This window comes from Oncorhynchus masou, chromosome 30, assembly GCF_036934945.1.
Source record: "Oncorhynchus masou masou isolate Uvic2021 chromosome 30, UVic_Omas_1.1, whole genome shotgun sequence".
NCBI lineage: Eukaryota > Metazoa > Chordata > Actinopteri > Salmoniformes > Salmonidae > Oncorhynchus > Oncorhynchus masou.
In genome coordinates, this window is record NC_088241.1 from 18,971,617 (window position 1) to 18,992,392 (window position 20,776).

Sequence of the window (20,776 nt, forward strand, 5' to 3'; positions counted from 1 at the left end):
TCAAAATTGGGGGTGTGAACTAGGTTTCTATTCAAGCATTGATCAACATGGTAATGGCTCTATAGAATTGGAGAAAAGTAAAACTGACCCTCCGTTACATCTTGACGTGTCATGTCGTAACGTACAGCACGCATAAAGCTACTATTTCTGTCTTACAATCTCTCTCCACCAAGTGTAGCACTTCTATCATCCTTTAGAAACAAGAAATGGACAGTAAGGGGGGATACCTAGTAATTTTTTTCATCATCATTGCATGCGATCATCATTCTCAAAGCCGCTGTTTACTTCTAAGATCACTTTTGCACCGCCCTAAAAACCAGATTCAAATTCGACACAAACCTTCAAATAGGTATGTAATGACACATTATATAAACTCTTTATAGGGTTTTATTTACATTTTTAGAGGCAGTTTGGGTTCCGTGTTAGGCAGCTGCGCCACTTGGGATTCATAAGGCCAGGGTAGCTTCAAAATACCACACATGCTAATACTTCTCTGACGCAATTAGCATTGTTTTCCAGAGCTAATAGAAGAACGTAGCTAGCTACCTAAGCATTCAGTAAAACACCATAAAGGTTATGAAATGAGTAACGTTACCCCGTGTGTCCACTGTTATAAGGAATATACACCAGAAAATTATGCTACAGTAGAAACGACATGCAGAAACTATTATAATGTACAAGACACTTACTTTGATAGAAATGCACACATTTTTGGTAACAAAAACAACTATGACTGCGATGCAGGTGTAACGGATGTGAAATGGCTAGTTTAGTTAGCAGTGCGCGCAAAATAGCGTTTCAATCGGTGACATCACTTGCTCTGAGACCTTGAAGTAGTAGTTCCCCTTGCTCTGCAAGGGCTGTGGCTTTTGTGGAGTGATGGGTAATGATGCTTCGTGGGTGACTGTTGTTGATGTGTGCAGAGGGTCCCTGGTTCGCGCCCGGGTATGGGCGAGGGGACGGTTTAAAGTTATACTGTTACATTGATGCTGTTGACCCGGATCACTGGTTGCTGCGGAAAAGGAGGAAGGTCAAAAGGGGGGTGAGTGTAACGGATGTGAAACAGCTAGCTTAGTTAGCAGTGCGTGCTAAATAGCGTTTCAATCGGTGACTCCACTTGCTCTGAGACCTTGAAGTAGTAGTTCCCCTTGCTCTGCAAGGGCAGCAGCTTTGGTGGAGCAATGGGTAACGATGCTTCTTGGCTGACTGTTGTTGATGTGTGCAGAGGGTTCCTTGTTCATGCCCAGGTATGGGCGAGGGGGTGGTCTAAAGTTATACTGTTACACAAGCAACAGATGGAAATTGTGAACACGTGTGTGCAGGATGGGAGATGAGCAAATGTCTGCAGAATTTTGTCCGGGTCAGAAATGTCTGCAAAAGTAAAAATGACTACTTTTATGTGAATGAATGAGGCGGAACACACCTCAATTCAAACTGTTCTTAGAAAATAAAAAAATGGTTAGAAAATCATTTGAAATTGACAAATTGAAAACAGCCTATAAAGAAAAACAGGCTGCATGCTTTGATTTGAGGGCAGAGCAGATTAAATGTACTGTTGCATAACAATCACATTCTGGAATGGAGAGAACGTTCTAACATCACGTGCATAAAAAAACTCACGCTGGGACGACCATTACACGGAACCCAAACCGGCTGCGCGCGTGCACCATCATGCGCAAACTTGCGCAATCGTGCATACATTTATTTTGTCCTCCTACATCAAACGCGATTGCGACACGCAAGTTAAAATATCAAAACAAACTCTGAACCAATTGCATTAATTTGGGAACAGGTCGAAAAGCATTAAACCTTTGTGGCAATTTAGCTCACTAGCTTGCATTTGCTAGCTAATTTGTCCTATTTAGCTAGCTTGCTGTTGCTAGCTAATTTGTCCTGGGATATAAACATTGAGTTGTTATTTTACCTGAAATGCACAAGGTCCTCTACTCCGACAATTAATCCACACATAAAACAGTCAACCAAATAATTTCTAGTCATCTCTCCTCCTTCCAGGCTTTTTCATCTTTGAATTTAAATGGAGATTGGCATCTAAACTTTCATAGTATTGCTACACTGACCTGCAACACAGTTCTTCTTTCAATCACCCATGTGGGTATAACCAATGAGGATATGGCACGCTGCATCAGAAATAGAAAGGAGTTCTATTTTAGCCCTTGGCAACGCAGACGCTCGTTGAAGCGCTGAGCAGTGTGGGTACAATAATTGAATAACATAGATTTCTACATTTATTTTGCAACGCTCGCGCATGCGACGCAAGCGGTGTGGTCAACCTATTAGAGAGTTTTGGAATTCACGCATGAAAGGGTTCGGGCACATTGAGGACGTGGAATGATGAATTATATCATATTGGCGACCGTTTTTTCCATGGTTTTTGCCGAAAAGTCACCTCGGCTGAAATTCATTGTAAAAGGTATGTGCTAATTTAGCTATTTGCGTTTAGAGTGGTCAGATACGCCCTGTCTGTGTATTAGGGTATATGCGAGAACCTTGTTTTCTCCTCCGTGGAAATAGTTAGATTAACAATGAACAATAGACTGTAGTCTACTTGAAAATCAAAGTAGTGGATCACTTTCCTCATCACGCGTTTATACATGCATGGCATCATGCATGATTCAAGGCAGACAATCATGTAAAATGTTCCACAAAACAGGCTATACCAACAAAATAGAAATGTAGCCTAATAATGATAGTAGGCTATATTAAATTGACAGAATGAAAGGCATTGTGTCAATGAGAACGGATCTCAGAGAAACGCAAATAATGTGATGAGAGAGAAAACATGTTGGACTTGGTATAATTATATAATTTGAATAGCCGATTTGTCAAAATGTTATGCGTCCCAGTTCTTAACTAAAGGAAATAAAATAAGCAATTTGTATTAGATTAAATGGAATAAATTAAGCACTGTGTATTAGATTAGATTAATCTTCATGTGGGCTAATTTAGGCCCAGTTGCCTATTCCATTGTAATTAAATGGAAGGGACAGAAGTGTTCATACGTTTGGAACAGGTTTATGGCAGCGGGAACGGTGGAATTATTCAGAACCAATTATGTTTTACAAGAAATTAGCTTAATTAAGATAGCCTATTATTGCTATTTAGGCGTTGATTATTCGGGTAGCATGTCCTGTACAATAGTGACCCACTCCTACGAAGACATCTAATCTTGAATTCAGAGCGCACATCAGCATGTCAATGCAGAGGCTGTGTGTTAAAGGCCCAGTGCAGTCAAACATATTTTGCCTGTGTTTTATATATATTTCCACAATATGAGGTTGGAATAATACTGTGAAATTGATAATGCCCCTTTAGTGTAAGACCTGTTTAAAAAGGCCGTTTGGTGGGATGGAATTTTAGTCTGCCTGGTGAAATCACCATCACCAAATTCGGCTGCATTGGTCCTTTACGTTTTTTGACAGGCTCGCAGTTTTGCACGTTTTGGCATTTCGGTCATTAATAATCCATGTGTGAGGTTCAACCTAGCGCAGTGGGTAGACATTTGCCAGTTGTCATGGAAACGCAGTGCTGGTGTTGTTTACCAATCAGACAGCTGTTATTTGTGATCAATGCCCGGATATTTCTTCTGATCTGCACCTCATTTGGTCTTCAAGACAGAATATAAGGCTAAATGATACGTGCTAATTGAAAAGAGTGCCGAGCAGCTCTGCATGTAATGTCATTAAGTTTACTTAAACACACAATGTCAGTGAACGTTTTACAAAACCACTACATTACAGTTAAAACCCAGCATTATGGTGAATACTTAGCTCGCGCTGCAAAACTGCAATGCAGGTGCACGAGCTGACGCGTAGATGGTAGGTACTGCAGTAGCTGACGCTTGTTGAGGACAGAGCAGCAGCATTAGCTCCAGGACCTCATTAACACACGCGAACACAAGCGCGCGCAAACACGCGCACGCGCACACACATCCACACAACCCAATTACTATTTATGAGAATTCCGCGCAGCACACTAACAATTATATTTCCAAACTCATGCCTCACACCTTGCACAGTGGTCTAATATATTCACAATCAATAGAAACAGGGCTATCAAGTTAAGATGCACTGACGCTATAGTCGTTACAGGTGTAAAGGACAGTATTCCTCTTGGCAAATCAGCAGTCAAATACAGAACAACATGGTGTATTTTTTTGACATATCAAACATATATTATACAAACCTATAAAGGGATGTCATGTTAACAACATTCAGTCTTAGTGTACCCGACAGAGACATGTCAAAACAGAAAGATTAAATTGATGAAGCATTACATTCCTCTCAACATGGAGGTTTAAATTACTGAAGCCTAAGTCAACACCTGGGACAGCGCCATTTGCCACTCTTTTGTCGGCCAATTGAGGAACTTGTGGTCTACTTTCCTGTAGCATTGAAAACGTCAGTCACTGAATTGGTAGACACACTAGTGTCAGATTTGCTTGTGCCTGTAGGAATAGGAGTCCCGAGGGTAAATTGACCTTAACCATGGCAACCAATTCAATTTCAGCACAGACTCTCTCTCTGATCTGTACAGCTTTAGCCTCATATCAAAACTAAAACACTTGGGCCAAAAGGTAGACTGGCAGCTTTTTGAATTTTATTTTAGACGTTATATGACCACACCAAAGAGCTCAATTAATACATTCTTGTTAAATCCAATTAATGAACGACACTGATCTACTGGTATATCATATAACGACTTTGTGACAACACCTTCTCCTAATTTACTTTGATATGGCCCACAGAGCCGGCCAGGTACCACTTCTCGAAACCGGAGAACTACATGTCAGTGTACCACCAGGAGGGCACAAATGTGCTGTACGTGGGGGGCCAGACAGTGATCTACGTGCTGACTTTCACTGACAGGGGGGTCCGCGACCTGCAGGTGAGTTACTGGTAACCATAGAGATGAACAGAGATACTCGGTGGTGGTGACACAGTAACCCAATGCAGGCACAGGAGACTGGCTTAAAGAGGAGGCAGCAGCTGTCGACCTAGTTCAACAGCCTCCGTAGCACGAGATGAGTCATGCATACATTTATAGAGCAGATCTCATCTCTGTCCAATCGGAAGGAAGTGATTATATAGTGTCGGCTTATGAGGTCAACATACTGTGGTAAACCGTGGGGTGTTGGGTTGAGTGTGCAGAGATTGACACAGAGACAGGGAGGTTTTAGTTCACAAAAACAACTTTACTAAGGCAGAAAATAAACATAAACAAAGACAATTCACTTAGGTTTGGCTCGGTCATTCTTCTCTGCTTTTGCTCGGTGTCGGTCTCTCCCCGTTCTCTCCCTCACGGTGTGCCACAGTGCTCCTTTTATTTGGCCTCCACGGTTGGTTGGCACTTTCCCCTAATTACCTCCACTTGGAGCTATCCATGTCGGGTTGCCCAGCTCACGTACCGGGTGCAAACATAGCGCATCCTTCAGGGCCTGGAACACTGCCTCTGTGTCCTCCGTCCATTGCACCGTCTGGGGTAGTTATGCTTTTGTTAAGTTTGTGAGGGGAGAAGCTATTGCGTCAAAGTTAGGTACAAATCTACTGTAGTATCCTGCTAACCCCAGGAATGACTTCACCTGCCTCTTGGTTCAGGGGACTGGCAGCTTTTAAAATTTTTATTTTATTTTTAAAATGTATTTTTATTGGGGTTTCACATTTCCCCTCCCGATCTGATAGCCCAGGTACTCCACCTCGGCGTAGCCCAGCTTGCACTTGTGGGGGTTCGCGGTCAGACCTGCATCCCTTAGCGCGTCAACCACTACCTGTAACCTGCAAAGATGTGACTCCCAACTGTCACTGTGCGCAATTAGGTCATCCAGATAAGCTGCTGCTGCCCAACTGTCGTGGTTGGGCCCCCCGGTTCGAGACACGCTCCTGGGTACGTTGCGCCTGGGCCATGTGCTCTCTCACCACTGGCCAAGTCGCCGTCATCCTCCCCCTCATCTCCTCCACATGTTCGACTATGCTGCGAAGGGGGGGTCGGCTGCTATTCCCAGACCTCCTTGGCTAGGTCCAGCAGCTCATGGGGCTGACGGCCATACAGGAGCTCAAAGGGGGAGAACCCAGTGGATGCTTGGGGTACCTCGCGAACTGAAAACATCAGGTGGGGCAGCAGCTGGTCCCAGTTCCTCCCGTCTCTCTCGATGACCTTCTTCAGCATCTGTTTTAGGGTCTTATTGAAACCCGTCCATTTGTGGATGGTACACACTGATCCTCACCTGTTTTATTCGTAACAGATTGCAGACATCTTTCGTCACACGAGACATGAACGGGGTGCCCTGGTCGGTCAGGATTTCCCGCGGAATACCCACCCGGCTAAATAAATGGAAGAGCTCCCATGCGATACCTTTTGCTGCCGCCGTGCATAGCGGGATTGCCTCAGGATACCGGGTGGCGTAATCCACGATTAGCAGGATGTATTGGTGTCCCCTCGCGGTCTTCACCAACAGACCCACCAGATCTATTGCCACCCACTCGAATGGCACTCCTATGATGGGCACGGGAACCAAAGGGTTTCTATACTGTACCCTTGGAGCTGTGATCTGGCACTCCGGGCAACTAAGGTAGTAGTCCTCCATGGCACGCTTGACTCCGGGCCAGTGGAACCGGTTCTTTTCTCCATCCCAGGTGTGCCCCAAGCAGGTGGGTGTGGGCAAGCTGCAACACAGTCCTAACATACTGGCTGGATATGAGTAACAAATGTTTTGTCTCCCCATTATGGTTTACTGCCTGATACAATAAATTATGCTTGATTGCGAAGTGGGGGTAATGCCAATCACTTACCCCAGGTAATAGTACGCCATCCACCGCAATCACCTGGCCCCTAGTGTTCTGGAGATTGGGGTCTTCTAACTGGGCCGGCCCAAACTGACCTGTGAGGATTCCCGAGTCGGGAGGTCCGTCTAGGGCCTTCACCTCCATAAAGCTGTCTTTGTGTGCGCCAAACAGCAGGTGACCTAACTCGCCATCCGGGTTACCCCAGAGCTGGGGGATGCGGTGGGCATGGCCTCCTCCCGGCTGTGACAGCTCCACGCGAGGTGCCCCGGCTCACCGCACTCATAATAGCGTCTCTGATCTGGGTCCAGCAGCCGCCGACGTTGTCAGTTTGGGTCATCCTCCTTCTTCACAGCCTTGGCTGGTTCAATCCGGGCCCCCTTCAGCCCCTCGCCTCTCTTTATGTTGTTCGTCCCCCTCTCTCTGCTCGGGCCCCTAGAAGGTCCTGGGTGTTCTGGTGAATTTCCACAGTGGTCAGCAATTCCTCCAGGCTCTGGGGGTTCTGCATGCTCACCGTCTTCTTCATCTCGTATGGCAGGACCCGAAGGTATTGATCCAGGACGAGCTTGTCGAGCATCAGGGGGGACGGTACTTCATCAGTAGCCAGCCCTTGGTCAGGTGCACCAGGTCGCTCATCTGAGCACGGGGGGAAAGGGTGGGGTCAAAGGTCCAGTCGTGGACCAGTTGTGCACGGCGGGCGAGGCTGAACCCATAATGGCTCAGGATCTCCCATTTGAGTCCCTCATAATTCGCGGCCTGGTCAGTGTTCAAATCAAAGTAGGCCTTCTGGGCCTTCCCAGAGAGGTAGGGTGCCAACAGGCTGGCCCATTTGGGCTTGGGCCATCCTTCCCTCTGTGCTGTCTTCTCGAAGGTGCACAAATACGACTCCACGTCATTTTCCTCCCTTAACTGAACCAGGAACTGATTTGGGCCAGACTCCTGAGCCCTCCCAACCTTCAACTGGACTACCTCCACTACCAGTCTGCGGTTCTGTTGGTGCTGCTCCTCCAGTGCTTGCTCCTGGAGAGCCTGTTGCTTCTGCTGGCTGAGGATGAACTGAGCCACCAGCTCCTCCATGGTAATCTCTGTACACTTGACCCCACTGCACCTAAAGCTACTGAGTTGCCTACATTCTCCACCGTATGTGGTAAACCGTGGGGTGTTGGGTTGAGCGTGCAGAGATTGACACAGAGACAGGGAGGTTTATGTCCGCAAAAACAACTTTACTAAGACAGAAAATAAACATATCAAAGAAAATTCACTTAGGTTTGGCTCAGTCCTTCTTCTCTGCTTTTGCTCGGTGTCGGTCTCTCCCTCATGGTGTGCCACAGTGGTCCTTTTATTTGGCCTCCACGGCTGGTTGGTACTTTCCACTAATTACCTCCACTTGGAGCTATCTGTGTCGGTGTGCCCAGCTCGCATACTCCCAGCAGAGGGAGCCAGCGTCGCATCATGTACCTCCCCTCCATTACCACCCCTCGGGGTAGACCTCCTGGGATACCACAATACAATAAAGATAATACACTGAGCTAATAATGTCAACGTTGACTCAACAAACATGAGCAGAAGGTAGCCTATCATTTGTGTTGTGACTTCTGATTGTCTGTGCCCTATAGTTACGCTTAGTTGATCAAATATTAGAGACAGTAAAGTAATCCTCCCTTTGTTCGTTTATGGTACAAGAGCAGACTTTTGTCATTCTCAATCAGCACTGAATTTGATTGCAGTTAATTGAGTATTTGAAAAGGCCTAATTTGCATACGAGTTATGGATAAATTGTATGACATACTGGAATGTATCTTATATTATTACAGATCCCTGTGGTAACCGATGAAAACGCAAAGGCAGCTTGCATCGCCAAATCAGACCCACCAAAGGTAGGTGGTCACGACCATCATCCTCATCATCAATCTTCATCATCATTATCACCATCATTACAGTGAGGAAAGTTTGTTGCTACTGAGAATATTAATTAAACAGAGACATAATATCAACATGATATCGACACCAGTAGAAACTGTCCCAAAGGTTAAAGGTTGGGACACAGGGGAACGGCACAATGCTGTATTTGGTATTCAGACACAAATTCCATCTGGAAGTTTCTCTTGAGATAAAAGTCCTGCCACTGTACTTAATGAATAAGTGATGCAATGCATATGAAGTTATGCAGACAATGCATTCCCTCAGTACTGCAGAGGTAATTGTTGCGCTATCTGCCAAATTAGGGAAAATGGATCAGTTCCAATATTCTCTCTCTCTCTCCCTCTCTCTCTCCCTCTCTTTCTCTCTCTCTCTCTCTCTCTCTCTCTCTCTCTCTCTCTCTCTCTCTCTCTCTCTCTGCTACAGTTGGAGTGTGACAATTTCATAACAGTCATTCAGAAAGTCAATGACACTTTTGTGGTATGCGGGACAAATGCAGGAACCCCCAAATGCTGGCTGCTGGTAAGATGACATGATGATGAATAGAATAGCTATTGTCTTCAACATGTGTTTAGGGTTCTCACAACGGTCACACTTTCATCTTACTTATCTCCTGTATCACTTTTATAAAAGTTGGTAATAGTGTTCAATAAAAAACTTTAACTTATATCTCTATTTGTACTGTATACAAGGAGGTAAGAGCATTCAGGATATGGCTTGTGAGGTTGTGATGTAATTTCCTCTCCATAGGTAAATGACACTGTGCTGACTGATGCCCCCACCAATGGACAGATGGCACCAGCCTCTGACATCTCCCCTCCCTACCCCTCCCAGAGGTCCGTCAGTCTGTCCGCAGGTACGATGAGAGGACAGACAGACACTCCAGCCAAACATCCATAGAAACTCTGCTATTGGCACAATACCAAACCCATCCCTCACCCCTCCATCCAGCCATTGTGTTCATAATTATACAGACCAATCAGATCCTCAACATTGGCTTTGGTATGGGATAGGAGATCTGTTTAAAATGGTACTATAGTACTACAGATGGTTCACGACATGTAGCGAAGCTGTATCTCACAGTATTATCGGAATCATGGCAAGGTTACTTTGTATAGCAGGTTCTGTGATAGCGCAGACCAGGTTGGACTGGAGTGATGAACCAATGAGCCATTTGCTAGAGTGGGGCAGCATTCTGATAACGTTCAGTTCTCATTGAACCATTAATGTCATGATCCAAATTACCTCCCTTATTCCTATGGAGACAGTGCCCTAAGTGGGGTAATTGTAATACGGTTATGGGAGGGTGTTGGCGCAGTCAGCTGTCTTCTGTTGACTTATTTTTAATCTCTCCCTCTAACTTCTGTTTCTCTCTCTCTCCCTCTCTCCTCTTTATCTCTCTCTTTATCTTTACCCCCCCCCTCTCTCGCTCTCAGATGGGAATCTATACTCTGCTCTGTCAGCAGTGGGGCGTCACCCTGGCTCTATCCGCCGGACCTACGGCACTCAGAAGCTCCTGAAGACTGAGACCAAGTGGCTGCGGAGTGAGTGGGATGAGAGCAACATGGGACTATAATGGTGTAGGAGAGCTGCATGAGGCACTGGAATGGATGAGCATGGAAATAGCAAGTCTACATGATCTAATATCTTGTAACTGTAACATGCTGCATGCAGAAATGTAATCCCTATGAATTCTTCCATTTTAAAGATCATAAGTTAAGTTCACAGTTGTGATAGTCATACAATGTTTTTAACTCCCTGTATTATGTACTGGAAGTCTTTATTAGCCTATGAAACTTCCAAGCAAACACTTTTATCACAATGTATTTTTTAAATACACCTTTATCTCCGTACACACTAGATGGCCCTGCTAGAATGAAATGCATTCGTTTGAAATGGGCCCAGATAGTTACAACCAGTGACTGAGTTGGCCTGGTGCCCACTGGCCTCAAATGTTTTACTACCTGATTGAGTATTAGCGCTTATAACATAGTGCCTGTTAAATAGTGATGAGTACCAGCTATCAAATATAAAGGGTATTATTTCAGTCCACTTCAAGCACTGGTGGAAGTCCTTTCTCTCTCCTGCTGCAGGTCCCCAGTTTGGTGGAGCAGCAGTAATGCCAGCCTCTCAGAAACACAAGGAGGAGATCTACTTCTTCTTCAGTGAGATCAACAAGACGGCCATGGTGGACGAGGAGCCCTACAGGTCGCGCATCGGCCGAATCTGCATGGTAACCACAACAACATCACTATATCAGCTGCATTGCAACGTTATTGTGTATTAAAGCTGAGCTCCGCGAAAGGAGAAACAGCACCACTGGTCACCCCATGCACATTTGTTATTGTTGAGTTTTTTTTAAACAGAAGAGATGAGCATCCAGCCTCATGGTAAAAAGAAAACGTAGCACATACTCTGATGTTCGTCCGTGCAATGATGTCAGAGGGGGGACAAAACTGGGTTTGTTGTTTGAAGTAACATCTTTGTTGTTGTAATATTGCAAACGAACCTGGCAGTTTCACCTCTAAGTGTTCCAGCTTTAATGTTATGGTGTACTGTTGTATAATGTGTGTCCGTCTCCAGGTGGACGAGGGGGGCATAAAGAACCTGCTGGCGGACTCGTGGACTACCTTCCTGAAGGCCAGGGTGATGTGTGGTGCGGGTAGCACCCCCCAGCAGTACAACAACATCAGACAGGCCTTTGTGCTGTCTGACGTGGCCCACGAGAAGAGGACTGGGGTCATGTACGGCCTGTTTGCCAACGCCTGGTGAGTGGACACCTTACACCTTCAACACCCTCCAAGCCATATGGCCGCTTAAGACTGTATCATGCTTAAAATGCAGGAGAGGAATGAGCTGCACAAACAACATAATCAGAGGAAAGGAGGAATTATGCACAGCACATCCAAATGGTGCACAGGAGCTGGATAGACATGGACAGCAATGAAAAGTTTCAGTGAGGAAAATATTTGATTGTATTTGAAAGGGAAACGGATAGGGGGATACCGAGTCAGTTGTACAACTGAATGCCTTCAACTGAAATGTGTCTTCCGCATTTAACCCAACCCCTCTGAATCAGAAGTGGGCTATGCTCTGTGGAGGCGGCCAATTATTTTTGAGCTTGAGTGCTTTTATTAGCATATTTGAGCGGCCTTAAATCTTTTACGTCCTTTTAGAGAGTCATAATAATCAGTCATAGTAATCAGTCTGTGATTGAATTGCTAACAACATTCCGATTCACATTAAGTTTGAATAAAGTAAGTAGAAGGAAGGAAGGCTTTTAAGTGTTGTATTGTTTGGTTGACCAGGGACACAACAGTGATATGTGCTTACTCCATCGAGGACATTGACCAGGCCTTCGCCACATCCAAACTGAAGGGCTACAGCAGTCCTCTGATTGGACATCGCCCTGGCACAGTAAGACACCCACTGAATCAGTTAAATTAACTTTCTTTTAATTAACGTTTTGTAATGCCAATCAAAGTCATTTTACAAAGGCCAATTGCATAAGCATGTGAGTCCGTCAATTTGTGTTTCTATTTTGGAACAGTTGCAGATGACAGACGCTGGTTGTGAAATTATTGTTCAAGGCAAAGCCACAGCCTAAGTGTGTCTCCCTTCCTGATTACATCACTTTCATTACATCACTTCCTGTCCCAGTGTGCCTTCAAGAACTCCACGGCAGCCCACAACCCTAAGACCCTAGTGGTGATCAGGGACCACCCGGAGATTGAGGACGTGATTCGTCCGGTCGGGGGTGCTCCGCTGAACCTGCCCACCGACGATCACTTCACACACACTGTCGCTGCCATTGTACTAGCAGTAAACGACGAGCACTATAGTGTGCTGTACCTGGGAACAGGTGTGTGTGTGTGTGTGTGTGTGTGTGTGTGTGTGTGTGTGTGTGTGTGTGTGTGTGCGTGTGCGTGTGTGTGTGCGTGCGTGTGTGCGTGCGCGCGTGTGTGTGTGTGTTTTTGCCGTCAAGCTGTTTCCCATGTACAGGTGTTTGGTGTAACCTATTTAAAAGTTATCTTTTAGAAGACGTAGTCTCCTTGAAAAGTAAATAAACAAGTTGTTTGCTCAATGCAGGCATGAGTTGGGGCTTATTATAAGAGTGCATTTTTGGCATGAATCCCAGATAAATTGACTGAATTTAAAATAAAATAAAAAGTAGCTACAGCCTAATCGATGTGCTCTGATAAAGAAGTCAGTCGCTACCACAGGGAAAGTAGTGATAGAGCTGTGAACAGAGCCATGGGTCTCTGAGGTGGCCTAATAACAAACTAGAGCAGTTAGTCTTCTGTGGGAAGTAATAGCCTCTCAATGTGGGGAGGAGATAAGAGAGGACAGACCGGCTCCTCTCCGTAAGTCACCCACTGATGAATTGACCAGTAGAGGAAAAAGGCAGCATGTGCTATTATAAACCTGGGGCCATATTCAATCAAAAATAGTCACTGAGTTTCCGGGATACATAAAAAGGAACAGGTCTCGACCATGGTGTCTCTCTCTCCTCTGATAATGTTCTCTCTCTTTCTGGTGATAGAACAGGGGAAAGTGCTCAAGGTTCTGCACACTATCGAGGAGGCCTTTATCATATCCCAGTACTCCCTCTTCCACAATGAGGGTCCTGTTCTAAGCATGGCCATCGACTCTAAGAAGGTACTGTGAGACCATCACCGAACACTCCTTAGCAGCTCACACTAATATCCGTAGAAGAATTTGTTTATGACGTAGCTGCAGTCCAATCCATTTAAACAATGCACTTCTAGTGATAACCACTGTGTGTCTCCCTGCCTTCTCCCCCAGGGCCACCTTTATGTGGGCACGGCAATGGAGGTCCAGCGCATACCATTGGCTGACTGCGGTCGCTATGGAGACAGTTGCCGGGAGTGCATTCTGTCTCGGGATCCCTATTGTGGTTGGGACGCAGCCAGGAGGAGGTGCACACCCATCCCAGCTGGATACAACATCAGCACTGGGTATGAGATGTGATGATGTCACTCCTGGAATACAGTTTAGATACCTATGGAAAACATGCAGTGTACCAAAAAAATAACAATCAATACCAGCCATAACATATAATTTCTTGCAGAGGAGTGTCAGGGTTCCAACTACTATTCTAGGTTTTATGATAATTGTTTCATTCACATAAAATGGTTGATTGTTCAAAATGGTACATGCTAATTTGATGTTCCTTCAATAATTTGTTTCATACCACAGGGCACTCACTCAGAGTCTGGACCATTCCAATGCCTCTATCTGTGGTGAAGCTGCTGGTGAGTGCCACTCCGCCTCTCTGACTCTCTGTATCGTCATTCACTGAAATAAGGCATTTTTTTCCCCAGAGCCTAACTCAGAAGATGATATCATATAATTGAGCGGATGCTCAAACCCATTGGGTGGTTTAATATCAAAGTTTGCCCTCACTTCAAAGCCCAATAGCTTCAGCCATATTATTAATAACCTCTAATAATCCAAACAAATGATGGGATATGTACTGTCTTTGTTAGCAGTCTCTTTTTTCCATTACTTCTGTTGGTCGCAGTCTCAGTGCAGCTGTCATGCATATCCGTTGACTGTTTCCCTTTCTTCCACTCCTAGAACAGTGTTTTTTAAACTTAGGGAGTGGAGGATGAAAGGTGATGCAATATCGTATATAAAGATATTATATTTGAATCTGTTATTTTAGCTGATATTTTCCAGAAAGAGAAAGTATCAGACCACAGAATAAAATAGATGCATCTCTGTATCAGTTTGTACACGTTAGTCTGGTTCAAGGTTTACCGGGGTTTGAGTCACAATTGTCCTACTAACTGAGAGCCAAGTTATAATTTACAATAACCTGTATATTTTTCACAAATATTAGTGTGACCTCTTACCCACACATTTCTCACATAATGCAGCAGTCCTGCCAATCCTGTCCTTCCATTCCCATTTTGAACTCACCTATGGTTGTTACCGTAGATACGTAAACAATCCATAGGTATGAAACCATAGCATATTCTCTAGTCTAGGGAGCCCATAAGTAAGTATTTCATTTGGGTGAGAACAATGTTAACCAGGCTGTGCCATCTGAACCCCCACAGCTCCGAAGACCCATAGGACAAACCCCAAACAGGTGGTGATTGACTCGGACGGCCCCGTTAACCTCCCCTGCCCTGTGCGCTCCTTTCACGCCACCTACCGCTGGGAGAAGGACAACTGTATCCAGCACTACCCCTGCTTCATCATTGGAGACTCCTGTGTGCTGGAACCCACCCCTGACCTGCCCCTTAAGCAGGGGGTGTTCCGCTGCATGGCCACAGAGAATGGCTACAAGGTGGAGGTGGTCTCCTACAGGCTGGTGATCAACAGTGGGCCTCTGCCTGCCTCCTTGGCCTCCACCCTGGGGCCCTGCCTCCTGCTTGCTGCAGCCACCCTCTGGCTCCTGTAACCATTGCAAATGCTAAAGCTAACCCCTTAGCCTCTAAGGCCCTCTCTCTGACAGACAGGAGAGGAGGGGCCACCATACCCAGGTTCGGTTCGCAGAGCATTGCTATTAATGGTCGGGTAATGCGATCAGTGTTGCCCACAGAGACTGTTTTCAGAAAAAGTGTTTTTTTAATTTCATTTACATTGTTCAGGAAATGCCTGAAAATATACAAAGCCACTTATTTTTAAATGATATATGGGCTTACCATACTAACCAATACTGTACTGTTTAAACAAAGAAAATACATAAAACAAACTGAAAATACACAACATTTAAACGTAATTAATACATTAACATCAATATGGGTTTTATGGAAAGACAAACTATAATATCATGTCTTAGTCTGAATTTTAAATACAGATTCAAACCACAAGATGTGCTTTGCGAACCTTGCCTGTTCCACCCAAGAGATGACATCTCATGAGTTGCGTTAAATACAATATCAGGCCAATTTCTCAACTTATTTTTAAACTTGATTGTCCTACTTTGTGAATATTTGAAGCTTGAATACTGCTCTAACATCCAAACATCCTGTTGAATGTCATAAGTATAGGATAGTATTTAGAAAATGTCTGGTATTGTGTAGAAAAAAAGCCTTAACAATTCTGGGACATACCTCCTAAGCACAATTTGCAGTGGAAGCAAAACTGATCAATTATGTTGACTTGAAACTGTGAATGAGGTGGCCAAGCCTTACTTTGATGCTGGGAGGAAGTGTCATCATTTTGACAAGAAGTCATATTTTTGACAGGAAGTAGGTAGAAGAACATGAGCTCATCCTCGAACATCACTGTGTCTCGGCAAGTCCTCTGCAGTAAAGGCAGTTTTTGCATCATTTTATTGGATAGTATCAGACATTCATATTATGCTACTTAATTTTCAATGAACCTAAGTACAGTAAACATCATTCAGTGGCAGATGAGGCCAAATCAGAATTGAGTAGATGACATGTAGAGTTAGTGGCATTTTGTAGTTTGCTATATGAGAAAAGGCTTGTGATTATATGAGTACTGTGTGTTAAGTATTTTATTGCTCCGCAAATGCTGATTTCCACCATTGCTGCCTATGTATATGAAAGTTATTCTTGATGGTTCAAGGTTTTATACTGTGCGGAAGTCCCGAGAGGACAATAACAAAATCCTTGTCATGGCGAGATAACTTATTTATCTCGTGAACACGACATAACAAAAGTTGTTTTGTCGACATCACGAGATTAACTCTAGAAATAGGAGTAGACGCATTGATGATAGATTGACATTATGGCTGAGGCGGTAGAGCCCATGATGGATCAGCACATATATTTTTATTGATTGCTACACTAAGGGATGGTACATTTCATGTTAACATGTTGCTCATTGACAGTTTATAAATTAGAATGTTAGCAAGCTAAATGTCCCTTACCTTGAGCTAAGAGTGGCTTGTTTCCCAGGTGGTATAACAATGCAGCTAGTCTTGTGAGTGTGTTAGCTAGGTAGTCTTATTAGCTAGCTAGCTTGTTATATATGCTGGTTGTTAGCTTGCATAACTGATGTGTATAATTGTAAGGGGCTCTTCATGTTTTATGGATAATATTACAATTTACAGCATGTGTGAGCTCAATTCCTGACTGATAAGATTATATTTCTTCCTCAGAGCTCAGATTCAATAACAGTCTCAGATTCCACCTTGTAGGGTGTTTCATAGGTACCGCTTCTTGCAGGCAGATTAGCAGTCAGTGCATTATGTATATGATCAAGACTGAGTGCGCTCGTTTCCTGGCAGGCTGATTTGATTCAGTAGCAGCCTCAGAGGCTGATAAGTCAGGATGCTGCCGAGTAGGGTGTCTGCAAGGAGCCTTACCTATGAAACAGCCTACAAGGCAGCACCCTGATTTATCAGCCTCGGAGGCTTCTATTGAATCTGATCAACTTGCCAGAAATAGAGCTCACCCACTTTGGATTGTATGCATCAGTCTTTACAGCGCTGACGGCTAATCTGCCTGCAAGGAGCCTTACCTATGAAACAGCCTACAAGGCAGCATCCTGATTTATCAGCTTCTGAGGCTGAAATGTAATCTGATCAGCCTGTCAGGAATGCAGCTCACCCACTGTAAATGTGTCAGGCATTGTTCAGGGCTTAAATGCCTCACTCTGCGATCAACACAGCCACAGGGCTCCTTGATGAAGTGGTTATCGTGCATCTGAAGAAATGAATGGATGATGCGTGGTACTTTTGATTATCTCGTGATCTCGACAAAACAACTTTTGTTATGAAATTAATATGTCTTGATCTCAACATAACGAGGGAACTTTAAAAAAATCATATGTCCTCTCTGGGTTTCCGTAATACTGTGGTTATACAATGATGTAACTCTTTGACTGCTTTAACTAACCTATTCTCAATGGGAAAATCCAATGCATAATTCTCAAAGGGGTTATTTTCATACTTGTATCTGTATGCTTTGACAAGCGCTTTACATAATTTGATAGGCTCCTTTTGTGAAGTAGAACACTTTGAGCAGCCACCATACTCTGGGGAGAAAGACTGAAATTAATGATTTACATATTTGGAAGATATGGAACAAAATTCCTCTTTAAGCAATAGATGTTTTTTAATTTAGCACCTGACCTCAAATAATAATAGTATGTTGGAGGCAGAGAATGTTTGCTGGGGGGTAGTGGTTTACTCAGAGCAAATGTTGAATGTAAAATAGTAATATGAATGTAGTTGCAACAAAATGCAAGTCTATTGTTCCCATTTATTGATTGTAGTATCTCAGTACTGAAGCACCATCTTACAACCACTACTGTGTTTTGAACTGTGCCACTGAGCTTTGTGGCAAATTTTGAAATGGCAAAAAATCACTGTCGCCTGAAAATATTGGTAGAAAACAGGCTACATAATGCTGTTCTTAGAACAGTTTTAGCCATAGTTCTGCAGGTTCCATCTTTCTCTCTGGGGGTGGCTGTACGTTTGTTGTCTCGAGGTCTCAGGAGGATCTGCCTGCTGCATTGCACTGATGCGGGATATTGACTGTGCCAAAAATAAGCTGTGTTGTGCCACCTCATCCGCAGCCTGCCGCTTCTCACTCACTTAGCACTTTGAGTAATTGGTTTCTCAAATCTCTTTCTCAAACTCACACATATTCTTATATATGTTACAAATACACACAGGCATATCGGTGCGCGCACACACACACCTCTTGTTTACCAATCACTCACTTCAATCTCATTCTCTTTACTGAAGCTGGTGTGTCTCTGAAAACAGTGAACAGAAGCCTCTCATACGCTAGCCAACACTAATTAGGCAACTGAACCTGTATCGCTCACTGCAGAGAAATACAAGCTCTTTTACCAAGACAGATGGCCTAGAGTCACTGGGTATTGTTAAAAACGGTCAATGAATCATGTCTGTGCAGAGTTGATTGTATTTGGCCTTTCATGTATTTCAAAATTGATATGGGAGTTTTGTTTCTCTGGAGCACTTTATTTAATGACCATCTTCGTAGCCAGGAGTCCCTGCTATGACGTGGACATAAACAGTGGCTATATCGCATGCGGGCGATTATCATTATCCTAGAAAGATTTAAACCCGGTTTGTTTTTGTTCAATTTACCCTTCCGATAAATAATGCCAGCGGAGAAATAGAGTGAAGTGAATCTATTGTCTTTAAATCCTTTCTCTGGCGCTTTGGACAGTGTTGATTCTGTGTCTTGGTACGTTTTATTACCATAACCATTATTTTTCTTAAGGACAGATGTCTGTCTATATGAGGTGTTAATACATGTCCATGTAACACATCTGTAACTCCATATGTTTCCCTTTACTGAACATGTACAGTGAAAATCAATAAAGTAATCAACTACAGTATTTCCTTTTTTATGGACTTTTATTTATTCAGGGTAGCCCAATTATGCATTTTTTCACAAACCGGAAGAAAAATGTATTTGCATGTGTGTCTGTGAAGAGGAGAGAGAGAGAGAGAGAGAGAGAGGAGAGAGAGAGAGAGAGAGAGAGAGAGAGAGAGAGAGAGGGGCAGAGGAAGGGATGTGGACAAGCACATCAAACGAGGAGAGGGAGAGAGTGATTCATACTTAATGGTATAAAACATGAGCATGGCACGGTTTGCGGCACAGTGGTAATTTGGGTTACTTTAAATTGTAGCAGATGGTGTTAAATTGATGCTTGAGAACCACAAAATGGTTGAATTCTACATTGAGTAAATTATGTTAAATGTTGCACCATCTACTGGTGTAGAATTGTATGACAGTTCCGTGTCAATGTTCCACATGTGATCTTCATATTAGTAAAATAAAATAAAAACATCACTTAAACCATGAAACAGACAGGTGAACCATATTTATACTGGTGATGAACCCTATTTATACTGGTGATGAACCCTATTTATACTGGTGATGAACCATATTTATACTGGTGATGAACCATATTTATACTGGTGATGAACCCTATTTATACTGGTGATGAACCCTATTTATACTGGTGATGAACCCTATTTATACTGGTGATGAACCCTATTTATACTGGTGATGAACCCTATTTATACTGGTGATGAACCATATTTATACTGGTGATTAACCATATTTATACTGGTGATGAACCCTATTTATACTGGTGATGAACCATATTTATACTGGTGATGAACCCTATTTATACTGGTGATGAACCATATTTATACTGGTGATGAACCCTATTTATACTGGTGATGAACCCTATTTATACTGGTGATGAACCATATTTATACTGGTGATGAACCCTATTTATACTGGTGATGAACCATATTTATACTGGTGAATGCCTATTCTAGGACATACTATTTTTGCCAACTCACTGTAAGCTCATTTTCTATCCATCACTTTCTACTTTTTCCCCCAAACATGGTGATGGATCACTTGTGATTAATAACAAGATCTTACAAGACAGCTTGCATTTGTTATGGGCTATCATTCACTTTTTAACACCCACCAACAAACGGAGGCAACCATAATGAAGAACATGTTTATTTCTCCCAAAATACAACCCACGACAAACCCCCATCCCCCTCTCTTTTCCATTAAGATCGTTTCTATCCATTTCCCATGAAGTTAGTTTCCTATTCGGAATGAAGAAGAGAAACAACTAATCTTATTCAATAACAGACAGGCTTACTTATCGACTGCCAGAGATAGCCACACGAAACAAAATCAAAACACCTGCTACATACAAACATAACAGTATATTAATCATCCATTTTATAAGGTTCAAGCTTTCCTCGGTGCAAAGACAACCATAATACAAGTAAGTATCTAATGACACGTTTCACTAAATCAATATAATTGCCAGAGAGGTTTTAACTATGATCTTTGAAGGATCTGACTTAGCATTTTCTCCAATGTGTCAGAATACCCAGGGTGGAATAATAACAGAGACAAAACTATTTCAATGTACTATTGCACAAGATGGCCCCACATCTTATTTTCCCCACAGTCACCTCAAAAGACATCGTATGCAATTAAAGGTTGCAAACCCTGGCAGTAATGCTTGACTTGGACTGAAATAGGTGCCGGTACTCATTTTGGGTGCAGGTACCTGTTATATTTAGGTGCAGGAGC

At 43.5% G+C, this 20,776-nt stretch overlaps 1 protein-coding gene across 1 annotated transcript; it reads left to right on the top strand.

Annotated features, from left to right (window-relative positions):
* Positions 1–2,318: 2,318 nt before the first annotated feature.
* LOC135522242 (semaphorin-7A-like) lies at positions 2,319–19,037 on the top strand. Its single transcript, XM_064948322.1, has 14 exons — positions 2,319–2,431; positions 4,766–4,905; positions 8,612–8,674; positions 9,144–9,239; positions 9,468–9,573; positions 10,154–10,261; positions 10,811–10,950; positions 11,301–11,485; positions 12,026–12,134; positions 12,378–12,579; positions 13,261–13,376; positions 13,524–13,696; positions 13,938–13,993; positions 14,804–19,037. Exons 1-14 carry the CDS (start codon positions 2,350–2,352, stop codon positions 15,148–15,150), a joined length of 1,923 nt encoding a protein of 640 aa, XP_064804394.1. The 5' UTR covers positions 2,319–2,349; the 3' UTR covers positions 15,151–19,037.
* The last annotated feature ends 1,739 nt before the right edge of the window (positions 19,038–20,776 follow it).

Coding starts and splice junctions, on each gene's coding strand:
- LOC135522242 (XM_064948322.1), top strand. CDS start 2,350: ATGATGAATTATATCATATTGGCGACCGTTTTTTCCATGGTTTTTGCC. Junction 8,675..9,143: donor CCAAATCAGACCCACCAAAG/GTAGGTGGTCAC, acceptor TCTCTGCTACAG/TTGGAGTGTGACAATTTCAT. Junction 11,486..12,025: donor GGCCTGTTTGCCAACGCCTG/GTGAGTGGACAC, acceptor TTGGTTGACCAG/GGACACAACAGTGATATGTG.